At 44.7% G+C, this 17,819-nt stretch overlaps 1 protein-coding gene across 1 annotated transcript in view; it reads left to right on the top strand.

The window, feature by feature from the left end:
• Positions 1 to 17,025, top strand: part of PPT1 (palmitoyl-protein thioesterase 1) — a 97,012-nt gene extending 79,987 nt beyond the window's left edge. The window contains exons 7-9 of the mRNA XM_069223444.1: positions 30 to 128; positions 1,615 to 1,686; positions 15,725 to 17,025. Of these exons, the coding sequence (XP_069079545.1) occupies positions 30 to 128; positions 1,615 to 1,686; positions 15,725 to 15,847 (294 nt within the window). The 3' untranslated portion in view covers positions 15,848 to 17,025. The remainder of the gene's footprint in view (positions 1 to 29; positions 129 to 1,614; positions 1,687 to 15,724) is intronic.
• Positions 17,026 to 17,819: the final 794 nt, after the last annotated feature.

The raw sequence follows: 17,819 nt of genomic DNA, 5'->3' as shown, positions 1-17,819 counted from the left end.
GTTGTAATATTCTGTGGTTTCTTCCCTAGTACGTCAACGAGAGCTACAAGAAAAACCTGATGTCACTCAAGAAGTTTGTGATGGTGAAATTTCTGAAGGATACCATGGTGATGCCCCCAGAGTCTGAGGTGATTGAAGGCGGGTGAAAAGGGTGGCAGATGGTGGGATAGCCTCCGTTCCTGATTGGAAATAGCAACCTGTCAAACCTGCAGAAAAACCAGGAACTACCAGGCCAGCCCTTCCTGAAGGCAACCCTACTTGGGGCTCCTATTCAGCCCAGGGCCAATGAATAACTGTGAGGCATGGGAGACTCAAGGGCTACTCTTCACAACCTGCAGGGGGTTCTCATTACTGGGGCAAAGTTCGCATATTCTGGCTCTGTCAAGTGTTCCCACACCACTCCTCTCCTTGCCTTCTGCCCCATGTTCAGTGCTTTAAATGGGACAGTGCTCTCAGGTACCGAGTACCGGCGCTTCTTATCCCCATTGTCGAGGATGGCATCGGCACTCATGATCGTCCTGCTCTGTGGTGCTGCTGCTGTCAGTGGAGCTTATGTGGGTGCCATCTGACGGCCAACCATCAGTGTAGCCGTGTACTGAGCTGCTGCTCCGTGGCCTTCGGTGGCCATGCACATTCGCACTGTCCGTGGGTTTACCCTGCTACCTTGAACGAAATCCAGCTAAGCAGGAGTAGAAAATTGTGTGTGTGTGCCCCTGCCTGCGTGCGCGCGCGTGTGTCTCTATTGCAGAGGAAGGAGAGAAAGAGAATTGGGAAGCCCGTGGAACGTTTTTTAAATGAAGTATCTGTGTACGCACGGTTGCGTCACTGGGCGTGTGCACATATTTGTATGAGTGTTGTGCCCAGTATAGAATATAGAAAGTATGCCAGGCACCCAGAAGCTTAAAATGTCACACAGTGTCGAGCCAAGGAGACACAGCACTGAATCAAGTCGCAGTAGGTAGAGCACTGTTGGCCCGATACTGCCGGGTACTAACCCGATATTACTCGGCACTGGCGCAGAACCAGGCAACAGCGGTTTAAGCTCACACAGTGCTCACAAAGAGCCAATTGCTGGTGGTCCAGGGTCACACAACGAAGGCCCAAGATCAAACAGCATTTGGCCATGACCAATGCAAACCGAATTCTTCACACCGTGCCCCTCTAAACCTGGGACGTTTCTACTGAGCGTCCATGGCATAGAGTGGATAGTCCGCCTTGACCTGTTCCTTAAAAGTACATACTTCAGCTGGGTATTAATCGACTATAAATGTGCTGTGCCACATGTATAGAAGGAAGCTGCGCACATGTGAAACGTGATATTAACAAGGGCATAATGAACACTGGACACACTGCAGACATGTCGTTGTATCATCCCGCCCTGCCTTTAGCCCACCTCAGTTTCATTAGCACCTGCATGTATTGCAATGCCACTTTAAGCCCTGCCCGCGCTAGCCACCTCTGCTCCTTCCCGGAAGATCCGATGTTTTTGCAGAGCTTACCTCAGGGCCCATCGCCTTTCACCCTCCTCCCTCCAGCCCAGCCCGCACACCTACACAGGCTGTGACCAGTCCCCATAGACTGCCCTTCAGCTGTGTTTTTGTTTCTTCCTTACAGTGGTTCGGCTTCTACAAACCAGGACAAGCCAAGGATATTGTGACTCTACAGGAGAGCTCCGTGTACACAGAGGCAAGTGTCCCGCAGCGAATTCTAGCGCACTGAAGCCTGGTGAAGTATCGCTATTCAAGACATTTCAGTACTCCTTCCTTGGGCACAGGGTGTGGATAACCATAACCACCCGTATTCTGGTGTGGGACGAGGCCTGTCCAGCGCAGGGCAGGCTGCTCTGCGGACAGACGTGCCCCATGGGATTGTCTGCTCTAAGGCAGGGTGGAGCGGGTTTGCATTCTGAATACGCTTTGGGGTGCACGCATTCCCCACAAGTAGTTGTGGGATCTCCATTACATGTTGATCGCCTAGATCCGGAGTGCATTTTGGCCAGTGAGTGTGTCGCTTAGATCCAAAGCGTATTTTGGTCACTTTGGGGGTTATTACAACTTTGGAGGAGTTGTTAATCCGTCCCAAAAGTGACGGTAAAGTGACGGATATACCACCAGCCGTATTACGAGTTCCATAGGATATAATGGACTCGTAATACGGCTGGTGGTATATCCGTCACTTTGCCGTCACTTTTGGGACGGATTAACACCTCCTCCAAAGTTGTAATAACCCCCTAAGTGTGTGATGGTCAGTGAGGGTGGTGTCTCTGCTGAGACCTCAAGTAAAAGTTGTCTTCTGTTTTTGTTTAAATCCTGAGCCTATGTTCGTGCATGAGTTAGTTGTGGAGTCTGATTCTGGCTCACGGCGAGACACTGAATATTGTTGGTCACTGAAGTCTAGTAGAATGAATGTTACAGACTAACATGCTTTATGCAACTCTGCCCTCTAGTGGTCGAATCCAATTATTTCAAAGCAGACAGTCTCAGCTGTCGTCGAATGGACCTTCTATAGGAGTCATCTTGCCACGTTTACAGTTCTTTGTCTTCAACTACTTTGAGACTTGGAATCAACAGCTCTGTGATTTTCGGTTTTAACACAGAGTTACATGTTCTTATTGAAGAATGCTGTTTCGTTGGGCATGTACAAGCCCACGTCTGTAACTAGGGTGGCACTGTGTTACTTAAATGGTCCAAAGCGATTACAGACAGAGGTATAAGGTGTGAGGTGTAGAATGGCCTTTGTAGAAGTAGTTAGTTGGTCGAGGTACATACGTTCCTGCCACGTGGTCCACTTATGTTATGGCGCACTTTAAGGTACTAGTATGGGAGCAATGTTTAATGGATGGATGTGAGAGGAAATAGAGTGCTCACGTCACAGCATTTATTCGACATACTCGATAAAAGGGCAGTAGTATGGGTGGTGTGCTATCCCATGTGGTGGTGATGTGACCTTGAGGTTGTAAAGAAATTCAGCACTATATGTAATACTAAGGACCAGTCGGAAGCGCTGAAAAGCATTACCCATCGAGATCCTCAGGCACTTCAGTAAAGGTACTGAAGAGGCCACCCAGAAGACATCCCCAGTTCAGGGAAGTGGTGGAAGCTCAGTTATTTTAAAAAGACTACATGATGCAGTAAAAATCCGCTAAGCAGCTACCTCTCCTATTACATGTTGACCATGTCTTTGCCTTTGACCTTGTACAACACTCCAATGCCGGTAGGCACATCCACACAGAAGTGCTAAAGGTGCAACCTAAGCCGATCCCCAGTCAACTCTGAAAAGAGTCTATTGAGAGCATCCAGAAGCAAGCCTTTAGGGGTGAAAATTAGGAGCTGAGAGATGGAAAGAAATCAAAGTGTCACCCGTGGAAGGAATCTGGCTAAGTAAGTTTTAGAAAAGGGAGGCAAGGGCAGGATAACAGGTTCGAAGAAGGGGCAAGAGGAGTGACAGGCAGATTCCGACCCTATTCCCTACGTCGTCCAAACTAGAAAGTTGCTATAGGATGTCACCCTTAATCCGTATACTCTTTACCTGCACAGCCTGGGAGGAGAGGTTCAGTGTGCTCGGGGTTCTGCAGGGGAAAGGGACAGCAGTGATGGCCTAGGACAGAAGAAGTGGTAAAGAGAAAGGCTCATGTCTAATCAGCCAGAAGGGACTGGAAACTAGTCACCTATCAGGAACAAATATACAAAAACACTTAGCATATACTGTTCTAAAACAGGGGTCAATTCTTCCAGTAAACTACAGGCAACAGTGCACATTCAGAAACATTTACATTCTGCCAGGAGCAGTCCATTACAAATTTGCACTGGCGGATTGAAGATGGGGTGGTTGGGAGCAAGAGCAGGATGCAGTCTTTCCCTCATGGCCAGCAGCTCAAAATCATAGCTGAGTGCTAGTAGTGAGGTGATAGTGAGATTATCTATTAGATCACATGTATTATCACTATAGTATTTGAAGATCTCACGGCAGAAAGCCCTTTAGGAGACCTCGTGGTTACCGACATTTTAATAAAGTACACAAAAGAAGTAGTACAGAGGGAGTGGGCTTCGGGTCACCCCACATATTGGCTTTTAGTGCTTTTCCATGGCTAGCAATAGCTTGGATGTAATGTGCGATATTTTGTTATTTATGCAAAACAAACCTCTCTTCTGATGTCTTTACAAAAAACTCATTTGAGGATACAACTTTACTGTGCTACTGTAACCTGTTCAACAAAAGGGCCCTTTTCAAACCTTCTTACTATTGTAGCCCAAAGGGTTGCTTCAATATGTTGTTTTTTTCTAGGACACCTGGGAACAATCCGCACAAAGTCTCACCTTATGCCAAACCCACCCCATAACAAATAGCCAGAAACAAGGTTTTTGCAAATATGTTTAAGAAACAAAAAACCGATTGACTTTTAACAGTGCCTGTTATTGTGTTCTCTTTTGAGCGGTCAGCTAGTTTAGGTTATGGAAACATGACATTTAAATCTCTGTTGTTATGAGAACTATGCAATATCTGCTGAATACTGCACTTCCGATTTTGGCAGCTCTCATCCCAAGAGCTTTGAGAAAGAGACGGAAAGGATTGGACCAAAAGGGGTATGAATGATCCGAAGAAAACAAAAAATCGAAGTTTTTCCCAGGGAAAACAGGACTGTCGGGGTTTGTGGCTGTGGTCAGCAAGTCATCAGGGTCTGGTACCTGTGGCGAAAGTAGGTAAATCTGAGCTATTACTTCTCAGAAGACTTTTTTCATTATGTTGAACAAAACACCTAACTTTTCCAAGCACCAACTATCAACTAATAATCAAAATAAATATTTTAATATATTCATAGTTTTATTCATTCAAATGTAATTAATAAACCAATATATCAGTTATTATAAAAACAGACACGAGTGAATAAAAATGCAAACATATATTAACAAACATAAATAAGAATCGCAAACAAAGCTAACACAATCAGACCAGCGCTCAGACCATGTGAAATTACTAAAACCAACAATCAAGTCCCTTAGTTAAAAACAAGTCCTCTGCTGTAGACACATATTTCAAATGTCAAGAAGACAAAATTAGTTATTTCCTCCTTGTGTGGGCAACAGCAGACTCTGTGCTGGCCGCTTAGTTTTTCGCTGTCAGGGTACCTGCATACTCCTCTAATCTCACTGGGTGATACAGCTTTATGGGGGACCTCTGTTGGCCCCTCCCAACACCTATGTAGCTGCTCTTGGCTGATTTTCAGCATGTAATTAAAACGTTTTTTTAAATCTCAGAATCGCAGCCTATTCCTCCTGGCTTATTTGTTTATGTGCCTGCCCTGGTGACCTAAAGTACAGATTTGGCATGTCCTGTTTCCCAAGGAGCCTTGATAGCCCCATGGTGAAATAATGAGAAGCCCCTTCTTTTTTTTTTTTTACTAATGGGTTTAAGGACTATTGACCATTTAGCAAATCTGTCAAGGGATACGTCTGTTATTATTTTGCATCATTTGTATGTGTGCTTGGTCCTGATGAAGGTGTAACTGAAATCCAGGGGGTAGTTATGTTTGTTAATAAATGTGTTTTTTTATTGAATTATGTCTAATTTTTCTAAGAACTGAAATACTGGTTTATTAATTCAATTTTAATTAATAAAACTAGGGATTTATTACAATAATTGTTTTGATTATTATTCGATGGTTGATGCTTAGAAGAGTTGGGTTTCGTTCTACATGTTAAGTGGATAATCTTTTACCCTAAAAAATAAAATAAAATAAATTAAATAAATCCCACTTGCTATTGGTTTATTGAAGTAGGCTTTTTTGCATTAACTTTTGTCACTTGCATGGGCATGTACACGACACGACATGCACTACATCTTCCATAATGCTCTGTGCTGAGCTACAAGAAGACCAGGAACTGAAATTTCAAACCTAGTTGATGCAATTGTAGATACTGTGCAGCCAGATGCCTTGTGCTGAGCTACGATGCGCTGCAAAGGTGGAAACGGCACTTCCTGAGATTCCCAGAATTCCACTTGAGGCTATTCATTCGCCTCTGGTGAGCACACACTGGTGTTGTCTGTGTTCAGGAAGGGTTGCTGGTAGAAGGGGTGTGCAGAGCTAATCTGCTAGAGTTTACATTGTTGTGTGTGAAGACCAGCACTGATCACCTCCAGGTGTCCCATGATTCTTGCAAGCCTCCGTAGGCACACCGTGCTCAGTGGAATGTGTAACAGCTTTAGTTCCGCAGCAGCCACAGTCCTCCTTTTCAACAGTTCCCTTTCCAGTGGCACCAGCTTCCTGGGCCAAGCCAAATACTGGAAGGAGTGCGCTTACTTCAAGTTTTGTTTGTGAAAGTTGCAGAATTGCTGTTCATATTTTCAATCTCTGTGGAATTTCAAGCTCAGCCATTCATTCACTGACTCATTTTCCTCCTTTTAGTACTAGTAGATACTCATATTTTGTATGTACAGCTGCTGTAAGAAGTCGATACTTGTGTACTAAAAAAGGGGCAAGAACACTTTTGCTATGGATTCAGCAAAACCAAGGTTATGTTCATGCATATTCAACCATTAATTCTTCAAAAGAAAAAAAAAAGCACAGTGCCTGTTCTAGACCTGCTGATAAATGTAGGAGCATGCAAACATCTATACGCTGAGCCTACCCAGTTTAATCATGCGCTAGAAGAAGGACCTTTTCTGTGGCTGACAAACTTAAAATGCTTGCGTTTCTGTGATTCAAGGCACCACTGTCACAGGAAATACCCTTCTTTATCAAGGAAGCAATACCAAACCAAGATGTTGCCATTCACAATATATCAGTTTTTACATAGTACCCCATACAGCAGCTTTGCTGTTCTGAGGACTGTTATTAATAGCTTGTTTAACAGTTACCTGTTCAATGGTACTTAATATAGTGACATCAGAAGAATAAAAAGCTGAGTTGACCTTGCCAGTATTCATACTCGTGATCTCCAAGTTACACACAATGTCCACCTCACTAACCATCCAGTTAGTTTACACCAAGTACCCGGATTGTACACTAAGTGCACCTTGGAAGTAGCGCATCATTCCAGGAGCTGACTGTAGCTATTTACTCTTCCTTATACGACTGGTTACTACCAAGGCTCCCAGCACACGAGTGCACAAATGAGACACACACTTGAAGTTCTAACATTCTGTCATAACCACAAATGAGAGTTCCATTTTTTTTGTCAATCCAGAGGTGCCATAGTTGTAAAGGACGTCATTAATAAGAAACATTCTAAAAGAGGTTGTTGATCTGCCTGAAATTTTAACACAAGGCTGTGTATTGCTATTGCCATTACAACATTCCAACTGATTGATCTACTAAACCCTAAGACGTACAATTGACAGTTTAGTACAGGCACATCTCTTGGGTTTTCCTGCTGGTTTCCATCTTTTGCCTCTCCGTGAGTCAGTTTAGTGTTCGTGCCCAGGTTCACAAAAAATGTTTTACATGTTGTTGCTATTCCATACTGTGAGAATCTCTCGAGTATTATTGGGAATGTTGTAAGTCTGTATTCAAGAGGCATCTTGGTGTAGCAAAAGGAAGTGGCTGCTCCAAGAATGTCGGGAGAGTTAAAGGGCAAGGTCTCGGTGAGACATTTTTAACCTGAACATAATATGAGAAGGCATCAGCCATGACATTATTTATGTTTAATGAACTTCTATTGAAAAACATGTTTTTGATGAATCCAAAATAATGAAAGTAAAGTGGCAAAGTAACAGAAAAATATTTTTGTTATTAGAATGATCCGGGTCCGTGAGGTAAGGTGTCCGAGTGTAAACGATAGTCCAGAGGACACAGTTTTTGGGTTGCCGTCTCAACCTCATGACGGAGCATGGTGTAAGGATGCATCAGCCTCTGGCATGCAACACCAGAGGAGGCCCATCATGATGAGGAGTTTTGGAAATCGCCCTTTTTGCAGGGTTATCCCCAGACATTTTGCCTTCTTCTGCCTAGTTCTTTAGGTCTGTTTTTGTTGGTTTATTGTCCCTGCGCACTTTACCACTGCTAATCAGTGCTAAGGTGCAAGTGCTCCCTATGTAAATCGTACTGTTGATTGGTTTATACATGATTTACTGGTAAGCCCCTAGTAAAGTGCACTGGAGGTGCCCATGGCCTGTAAATCAAATGCTACTAGTGGACCCGCAGCACTAATTGTGCCACTCACATGAGTGCCTTGTAACCATGGCTCAGACCTGCCATTGCAGTGTCTGTGTGTGCAGTTTTAAACTGCCAATTCGACCTGGCAAGTGTACCCACTTGCCAGGCCCAAAACTTCCCTTTTTGTACGTGTCAGGCACCCCTAAGGTAGGCCCTAGGTATCCCCAGGGCAGGGTGCAGTGTATTTGAAAGGTAGGACATGTACTGGTGTGTTTTACATGTTCTAACAGTGCAAATCTGCCAAATTTGGGTTTCGCTTTAAACTTTAAAGCACAGATTCCCTTTGAGGGCAGATAGAAATATGCTGTTTGGGGTCTCTGAACTCACAATTGAAAAATACATCTTTTAGTGAAGTTGTTTTTTAGATTGTGAGTTTGAAAATGGCACTTTTAGAAAGTAGGCATTTTCTTTCTTAAACCTTCTCTGGACTCTGCCTGTTTGTGGAATCCCCATCTGGTTTAGTTTGACAGTTGGGCTGTTGTAAGTTCCCTCTAGACCAGAGGTCTCCAAACTTTTTAATGCCGCGCCCCCTCAATTGAAAAATAAAAATCATTGGGCCCCCCTCAGAATTTTTCACAATTATTTTATAAACATGGCAATGTTTAAATATGTCTAAACCTATTTAAACATTGCAGTTAAGTACTGTTACCTTTTTAAAAAACTTCAATAACATGCTTCTGCTTAAAACAAAGGCCTGTTATCTGTATAATATTTATTTTGGTCGGAGTCTGGGGCCCCCCTGGGATCACTTCAGGCCCCCCTAGGGGGGCCCGCCCCCCAGTTTGAAGACCTCTGCTCTAGACAGTGACACAAACGGGTATGGGGTGTAGCCTGCATATCCTAATGGGCCAACTGAGCTAGAGTGGAGGGAGGAGTGTTCACTTAAACCTGAAAGGACTGTGCCTGCCCTCACACAATGCAGTCTCCAACCCTCTGGGGTGCGTCAGGGTCCTGGCCTGGACAAAGAAGGATCTTGCAAACACTTGAGACTTTGCTTTGAAGTTTGCCAACTTCAAAGGAAGAAAGAGGTATAAGAAGAAGACCCAAAACCCCAGACTTTTAGAATCTTTCTGGAATCAAGAGGAACCTCTGCCCAGGAGAAGAGCTGAAAAGCTGGAGGAGGAGTTCAGTCCCTATGCAGTGTTGGTTTGCTGGACTGGCCTGCAATTGCTGCTTCTGCATGAAAAGAGTGCAAAGGGTGAACTTTGCTGCGTGTCCTGCTTGAGAAAGTTCTCCAATGGCTTGGAGTAGAACTTGCCTGCTATTGGAAGTCTAAGGGACACCAAAGACTTCACTTTCCTTGACCTGCAGCTCTGGGAACTGTGTGTTTTGTGCTGTTCAAGAGGAGATACCACTGCGACTCCACCAACGATGCCGCTGGCCTGCACTGTGACCTGCCGATGCCACACGGAGTTGCACTGCCCTTCGCATCACGACCCTAGTCTCTTGACACTGTCACCGGACCACTTCACAGAGCTGCTGCTCGCACTGCGACCTGTGGGCCTCGCACTCCAGCATCGCTTGCTCACGTCTGGGCATCCCTGACACCACCGCTTGTGCTGACACCGGTGCCGCTGCCTGCACCGTGGCCTGTGGACACTGCTCGTGAGGTACACAAAGCACCGTCCCATCCCGCACCATAGCCCGGGTCAACAGACGCCAGCATCATCGACTCCAGTGTTGTCACCAGGCATCTCTGCCTGCACCGTGGCCTGAGGACACCGCTCGTGAGGGTCTCTAAGCACCGTCTGTCGCATACCGCTGGCTTGGGCCTACCAACGACAGCGCTTCAGCAACGACGCCGCTGCTGCCTGTACCGTGACCTGTTGACACCACACATCACACTGCCCCGCTTCACACCGCAGCCCTGGTCTCACCTACGCCACTGGACGCCGTCACCGAGCCACTGCCTGCACCGTGGCCTGTGGGCACCGTATGTCGCATCGCCCCGCTTCGCACCGCAGCCCCGACGCCATCCACGCCAGTACTCCTGACTTCATCAGCCCGGAGTTCAATCCACAAGGCCCGACAACCCCCGTAGTGACTCCGGAACCGACGCAGCTCTCCAGAGCTCACTGCGAAGATCACAATGCCCTGCAATTCCAAAGGTACAGTTTGCGGGTCTTCCCGACACCGTAGCTGGCCTGCGATGCCGCGGCTGGCCTGAACTGTTGGTTTTGTTGCTTACGACGTCATGATAGCCCCAGGCGGAGCTATCAACTTCAAGTAACTGTATCTTTAAGATAAATCTTGCAGAATTCATATTTTAATTACTGTATGTTGGATTTTTATCATATTTGGTCTTGATTTATATAGATAAATATTACCTATTTTTCTAAAACTATTGTGGTGTCCTTTTGTAGTGTTTTCACTGTGTTACTGTGTGTTATGTGCAAATACCTTACACATTGCTTCTGAGATAAGTCTGACTGCTCGTGCCAAGCTACCAAGGGGGTGAGCAGGGGCTATCTGAGCGGGTATCTCCCTTATCCTGACTAGAGTGAGGGTCCCTACTTGGACAGTGTGCACACCGACTGCCAACTAGAGACTGCATTTCTAACAAGGAGTGAGAATTGCCACCAGACAGCAAAACCCCTCTGGCTCGTTGCCATGTGGGACGGCCTACTGTGGCTACCAGAAAAATGGTCTGCTAGTGAAATTGATTAGCCAGTGATCCATGAAAACCATAGTTTCTGCCGAAATGGGCTGGCCAACAAACCACTAGTCTTAACAACAGACCAGGAGAACAACAGCTGTGAAAAGACATTGAATAGGGGATAAGCCTATTGGGAAAACTGCCTCCTTAGGCCAGTATGAGACAACAGTGATGATATTTGTTAAAAGTACGCTTCCATGCTCTCATAAAACCTTTCCTGGATGATAAACTTTTGATGGGTTTGGGAGCTATTGCTGTGTGCTTGCAAAACCTCTTGTAAATAAAAAAATAAAAAAATGAAAAGGGGCTTACAGCTCGCACATTACTTACCAGTTGTTAGCTTGCTCACTCTCATTTCTTTGCTTTCTATTGGTTATTGCATGTGAATTCCTGTCTCTCTTTATACTACCTCGTGTGTTTCTGTTTTATGCGGAGCACAGACCAAGTACCTCTTTCTTTTGGAGCCTTCACCTTCTTCTTTCGATGCTGATACTCTACTTTTTTCCCCTTTGGCATGCACTGTTAGAGAGTGAATGTCTTTGCAGTCCCTCTCCTTCACCCTGCCCTCCTCTCACTCTTGCTCCTTTTCACCCTCTTCTCGTTCTTTTGCATCCTCCTTCCTCCCTGCGTTTTGTTTCAGTCAGTCATGCCCTCAATTCTTTTTCACTCATCCCCTGCCCTCCTCCCCCTCTCCATTATTTTTCATCATCCTCCAGCCCTCCATTTCCCGCTCTGTTGTATTTCATCCTTCCACCCACTCTCCATTGTGTCAAAACTACCTTGTCTTTCTTCCCCGTTCCCACGCTCTGTTGTTTTTTTTTCCTCCCCCCTGTTTCTTACTAACCCAGCCTCCCTCTTCCTACCATTTGTTTCTCGCCACACCCACTCCTCTTGCTGCTTGACCCCTCCCAACCCCCATGCTGTTTTGAGACATATTGCAGAGTGTTATGATGTAAACGTGTATGGTTCTAGACCAGTGGTTCCCAACCTTTTGACTTATGTGGACCCCCACTTTATCACTAATGGAACTCAGGGACCCCCACTGAATCATCATTGGAATCCGGGGACCCCCACTGAGTTATTACTGGAGGCAGGAGACCTAATTTTTCAATATTTGTTAATATTTTTTCATTTTGTAAGCAGTCGCGGACCCCCTGAGAAGGCTTCGCGGACCCCCAGGGGTCCCCGGACCACAGGTTGGGAACCACTGTTCTAGACTATAAGGCAGCAAGTGTTCCAAGAAAGCCAGTTGACTCTGGGATCTTGGAGGAGACCTACGGTAGGTTGTGTTCTGCAATAAAACTTTTAAAGAAACTTCAAAGGATGAGGAGTACTTCTTAACACAGAGCAGCGTGGGCTTCTTTGCAGCATGGTTTTAAATTTGGGAAAGAAAAACAAGCTAATACTGGCTGCGTCATAGTGCTTTCATTTCTTTTTTTTTATTTTTTTTTTTACTTAAAGCCATCTTGCACAGCAGCCCCTCTGTTGTGCAACATGTAAACAAACATTGACAAATCAAATAGATCCCACATATGCAAAACCTAGGTGAGCAGCAGAATTCTGTGTCAATTTGTAGATGGTAGCACGGTACTCTGAAGTTATATCTACTTAAAGAAGCTAAAGGAACCTCAACTTGAAGAGGACTTTCCTTCATATGGAAGCCCTTTTACGCTTGGTGTTGGAATGATCTGCTTTCGAATGTGATTAGCACATAGTTTATCTAATTTTCTTTTCCCATCATAGCTCATGCAGTGCTTAAAAACACTTTTTTTTAGAGTGTAATTTTCAACATTGATTGCCTAATGAAAGAGACCTGGTCTTTTCCTCAGGTTTTTATTTATTTATATAATCTTACGTGCTGCTACACATATTGGACAGCGGGGAGTGTAGGGAGTTGGGAAAGCAGAGAATAAGTTGATTAACCAGTCTTAGCCACTCTTAAGTGAGCTCATCTTAAGGTTCTTAACAATGGTACAGTTAGCAGTTCACGAGTAAGGGTTGTCTGAGACAGTCTTGAGTCGAAATCTGGGATCTTTCCCAGACCCTCCCAATGCTAAGGGGTTAAGATTGGAAATGGGCGTGCCTAGATTTAATTTTATTCGCTTTAGAAATTATATATACTGCAAGCCTCTGAAGAGCAGGGTGCAGAAAGAGCATTTTATTGTGACTGCGAAGGGATCATTTCTAACCTACAGTTGAATGGTATTTGGGGATTCTAGAGGGAGCTTAGCAGTGATTAGTGTACAGAAACCAGGATCTGAATGAAAACAATGACCATAGAATCAGAACTGTAACAGAATCCTGGAAATTGATGTTTACTTTATACATGTTTACATTACACATATGTACAATTTGAGGCACTTAGAGGTGAAATAATTTGCCCATAATCGCACTATTTTTGGCCAAGATAAGATGGAATTAGAAACCAGGCTGCTGGGTTCCAAGGTTAGCCGGTTAGTATGCCTTAGAAGGCCTCTTGAACTGTGAGGTATAAGCGTGTGGGAATTACAGCTAATGTATCGGAGGGTTTTACCAATAACAAAAGGTTTACGAAATATGGGGACGTTTAGCAAGAAGGCAATGCAGAAAGGGAAGTTGCTCTGATGTTTGAAAGATGCTTGATTTATGAACACGTTGTAGACTGTTTGCTTCTTCGATATTCTGGTATTTTGTGATTACCCAGATGATGTACATAGCTTGCTGGACGTGCATGCATTGATCCACCACTCTAGCCTCTCTGAGTTGAAAGCCGGTATTTATTTACAACAATAATTGTTATACATTATTCAAAGGATGGAAGAAAAAATTTGTTATAGCACCTCAACATGAAATCTAAATTCGAAGGGGTCTCCCTTTGATAACTTGTACACCTACAACTTTGTGTCTCTTGCATGGTAAGTGCTATTTATTGAAACACTTAGTTCAGCAGACCCAGTTAGTGAATAAAAGGGATCGTTAGTAGATGAACCTTAATGGTTTTCCATAGAACCGGGTCAGGTGGGGTCTAGGTCTGGGATCGCTACTGGGCTTGGTGGTGTAGAAAGCCTTGGGGGTTGTGGAAATTAGGGAAGTGTAAGGAGGGGGGTCTGACTCTGTCAGTTCTTTGAACTGCATAAGCATAGTGTCCCAATATGGTGCTATGGGGTGCTGGCATATTCGTCTGGCCTCTTCCCAGTGTAGCGTGAACCTTGGGCCTGCACCAGCAGAGCAGTGCGTTGTGCCACTGGGGGATGATTGGAGGGTGTGGGGGCTCTCCAGTGCATGTTGAGGAGACACTTAGCCAGGAGAAAAGCAAGGTTGGCAAAACATGCCCTCACTTTATGATTTTTCCTCCTAGTAAAGATGCCAAGGGCTTTAGCCTCCCAGGGGTTTAGTATTGTAAGTTCTGTGACGGTGGCCAGTGAGGAGTGCATGATGCACTAGAAGCCAACTATGCTTGGCATGACCAGAGCATACGTTGGAGGTCTACCATATGGGCTTGACACCTAGTGTAGGTGAGATTGGCCCTGGGGAACATGCCATTTAGCCAGGGCGCTGTGAGGTAGCCCTGTGGAGGATCATTTATTGGATGTGTTTTTTTTTTTTTTAAGTATTTCTAGAACCAGTCTGTGGGGTACTCCAGGGCTCTGGACCATTCAGTGTTGTGAAGAGGTCTCACCACGTCCTCCCACAAGCATCAAAGGTGTGTCAGTGAGATCCCAGTGTGTTCTCTGATCGCTTTATAGAACCAAATGATAAGGGGTCATCCTTCCCCCATGATATGCAGGGTATATATTACTGCGTGTGTTGGTGGTTCTTCATCTATTACTCCCCAAAGTGAGTAGAGTGCCACTAGTAGTTGTCCATGTGTCAATAACTGGTCCAGGGGAATATTGTAGACTTGGCATACTAGATGGAAATGTAAGGAGCTGGGCATTGTGAAAAAGGACTTCCTCCGTGTCTGTGGAGTGGCTGTGCTATTTTGATAGCTGTTTGGTCGTACAGGGGTCCAAGGGTCCAGGACGGCCATGGAGGGAGATAGCAGTGGAGCAGGGAGAACCCACTTTATCTGAGAGACCCACACATGAAGGGACCACGACTGCAGGAGCAGATCTTATGTGATAACTCCTGAATATTGTCTTCCATGCCATGGCAAACCTTATTAAAGGTCTTCACAAATACAGCAATTTCACACCAGACCTAGGGCTCCCACTTAACACCAGCAGCATCACATTCAAAACCTGTTTCACTGTTGACAAGATAGTCCATTTTGGCAATCCAACATACCTGGAGACAAAAAATAATACATTCAGTGGAGCACGCATGCCATCAAATAGCATTTGCAGGCTGGAAAGCATGAAATGCAAAAAAACATGCTATGATCTCTGTGACATGATACCACATCTCAGATCACATTTGCTAGGCTCTATTCCTTCTGCATCCACCTTGATACAGGACCACCCCACAAGAATTCCCAGTCACACACTGGTTCTGCCACTTCCCTTGTTATTTAACTCTCCCTATGAGCTTTACTCTCCTGTTTACAGTAACCACCCTGTTTGTCTACATTATGGAGTGTGAACCTCCTGTCCTGTGCAGAAAATTAGTATTTGTAGCTAAGGTTACATTATATGTTATATAAACACATACAGTTTTTAAATCGTGTAAAATCATAGTATATTTTGTGGTCACCTTATGTCTCTCATGGTTTGCTTGCATACATTTGGTCTGTCTATATCCTTAACATTGTTTTGAAAACATTCTGATCTATTTGTGATCCAACTACTACATGGTAAAATCAAGAAAACAATGTATTTGACTTTGTAGTACACATAAAATTGTAGCATTACTGGCAGAACACGTGTTCTTGTCCGGTCATTTGGATCCTGAGTAGCCAATACATTTGTTTTCACTGAGATTGACATCTTTTCTTGCAGGACCGCTTGGGGCTGAAGGAGATGGACAAGGCTGGGCAGCTGGTGTTCCTGGCTTGCGACGGAGACCACCTTCAGTTCACAGAGGAATGGTTTACTTCTAACATTCTTCCATATTTGCAGTGATCATGCTTTACACCTGGTGACTATGCTCTAACTCCACTGACCCCAATTAAAAACTGCTGCCCCTCTATGACACCAGTATTGGTTGCACTGACCGTAGCTCCAGTGGCTGTTGTACATCCAATGATTGTGTACCTCCACTGATCAGCATTCATCTTCCTGCTGCGGAAGCGGTCTTTGCCATGTACACTCCGTGTGATGCCCTTTTGCCTGAAGGTGATATTCCTTCAAATAGAGTACGAGGCTGGCAACCATACTGCACCACTTATCCTCTTTGGCTCAACTATACCTTCGATGTTTTCAGCTTCTAGACTCATCCCCTTATGCACAGGGAGTCCAACGTCTGTGTGCATTTCAGTTCATTTCCAGTGGGGGGCGATGTCCAGGGAGGATGGAGCAATCCGATGTGATGTAAAGCCTTCGCCGCCTCTCAGACATGGCTGGTAAAAACCTCCACTTTAATATAAGTCAAAGCTGTGACTCATTAGAGCAGCACGAGCAGCCCCAACCTTAGGCGGGCTTCATATGTCATCCACTAAGGTAACGTCAGGCGTATTGCACGCCCACATTAAGACCCACTGAGAAAATGAGGGCACCATCAGCTGTCCCCGTAAGTTCAAATAAATAGCCCATTGCAACAGCTGAAGCAGTGTGAGATTTATGTCAAGTCCAAAATGTGAGACGTTCAGACAGCAGAGGCCACTGACTGGCCACGATACGGTATATTGTCACAGGTGGAGCAGCCTCGGTTTGTTTTAGGGAGCTTTTGCAATGGGGTACGGTGAGGCAGCTTTGACATACTCAATTTTCCTTCATGGCGGTACTATTTGAATAGTTGTGGAGCTGGTCAGTGATGGAGAAAAGCATAGGTGGCAAAAACATGTCCTTCAGTCATTCAAGGGGTAGTGCAGCCTCTTGACTGGTGACACTGTCTCTGGGAAAGCTGTACATCTTTCTCAAGGGTAGCACTGTGTCTTTCGACTTAGGTCCTTCTCAATAGATGGCCCCAGGGAAGAAGCGGATTCTCTATCCGAGGTTCCACACATTTCCCCCAGAACGATTAATCAGACCTCTGCTAATCACATTAAAGCTCTTTTGACAAACAGCATCACAAACGATCTCATAATTTGCCCTTTAATGTTTTTGCTGACAATAAAGTATTAGGATACCAAAATTTAAAACCCTTTGTTTTGTGTCACTTTTCCTTTGGTCAAAACTTTGGAGTCAATGCTACAGTAATTCTATTTTGTTCCAACGTATTAAAGTGCTGTAGGAGTGGTTCCTACTCACATCGGTCAGGATACATACATACATACTCTTTTCTGTCACCTGTTGCCAACTATAGTGACTCATCATTCCAGTCAAAGGGTATGTGTAACACCAGGTGCCAAGTCCATCGCGGAAATGTTCATACAAAGGTGTTGGTAGCAGAAGTATTCACTTACCTATGCCACAGCTTTCGAGTCCGCAGTCTGTTTAACTTTATGAAGCATACTCTTGTCAATATGTCGTTTAATCTAGAGTAGTCATTAGAGGTCTGGTCCGCCACCAAATATGTTGGTCTGACTGTGTAACTTTTCATGAGCATGGTTGTTATCTGCCTGACTTATTTTTTTTAAAGATTGGTAGCTATATTTTTGGAAGATTGGTACCTATTCTGACTGCATCATCACGTGAAGGCACTATAGCTGGAAAAAATCACAGTTTGTACTAATTTAGCACCAGAACTCAGTTGACACCCTTATCTATATAAAATGGACATCACGGTCTAGCCAGAAGCATTGCTGCACAGACAGTGCACTAACAATGTGCCGCTACCATGTTCTTTATATCAACACCAGATTCCCGATCTAAAATACAAAGGTTCCATTGTGATGAGTTCTTCTTTGGGAAAAGGGGATCATCAAAAACTAGCTATGGAGCAGTGGAAAGTACACACTATCAACTTGAGAACCTGTGAGCCAGATTCACAAAT

This window comes from Pleurodeles waltl, chromosome 3_1 (genome assembly GCF_031143425.1).
Source record: "Pleurodeles waltl isolate 20211129_DDA chromosome 3_1, aPleWal1.hap1.20221129, whole genome shotgun sequence".
Lineage (NCBI taxonomy): Eukaryota > Metazoa > Chordata > Amphibia > Caudata > Salamandridae > Pleurodeles > Pleurodeles waltl.
Note: the sequence above shows the minus strand (reverse complement) of the source record. Positions and strands in the feature narration are given on the sequence as shown.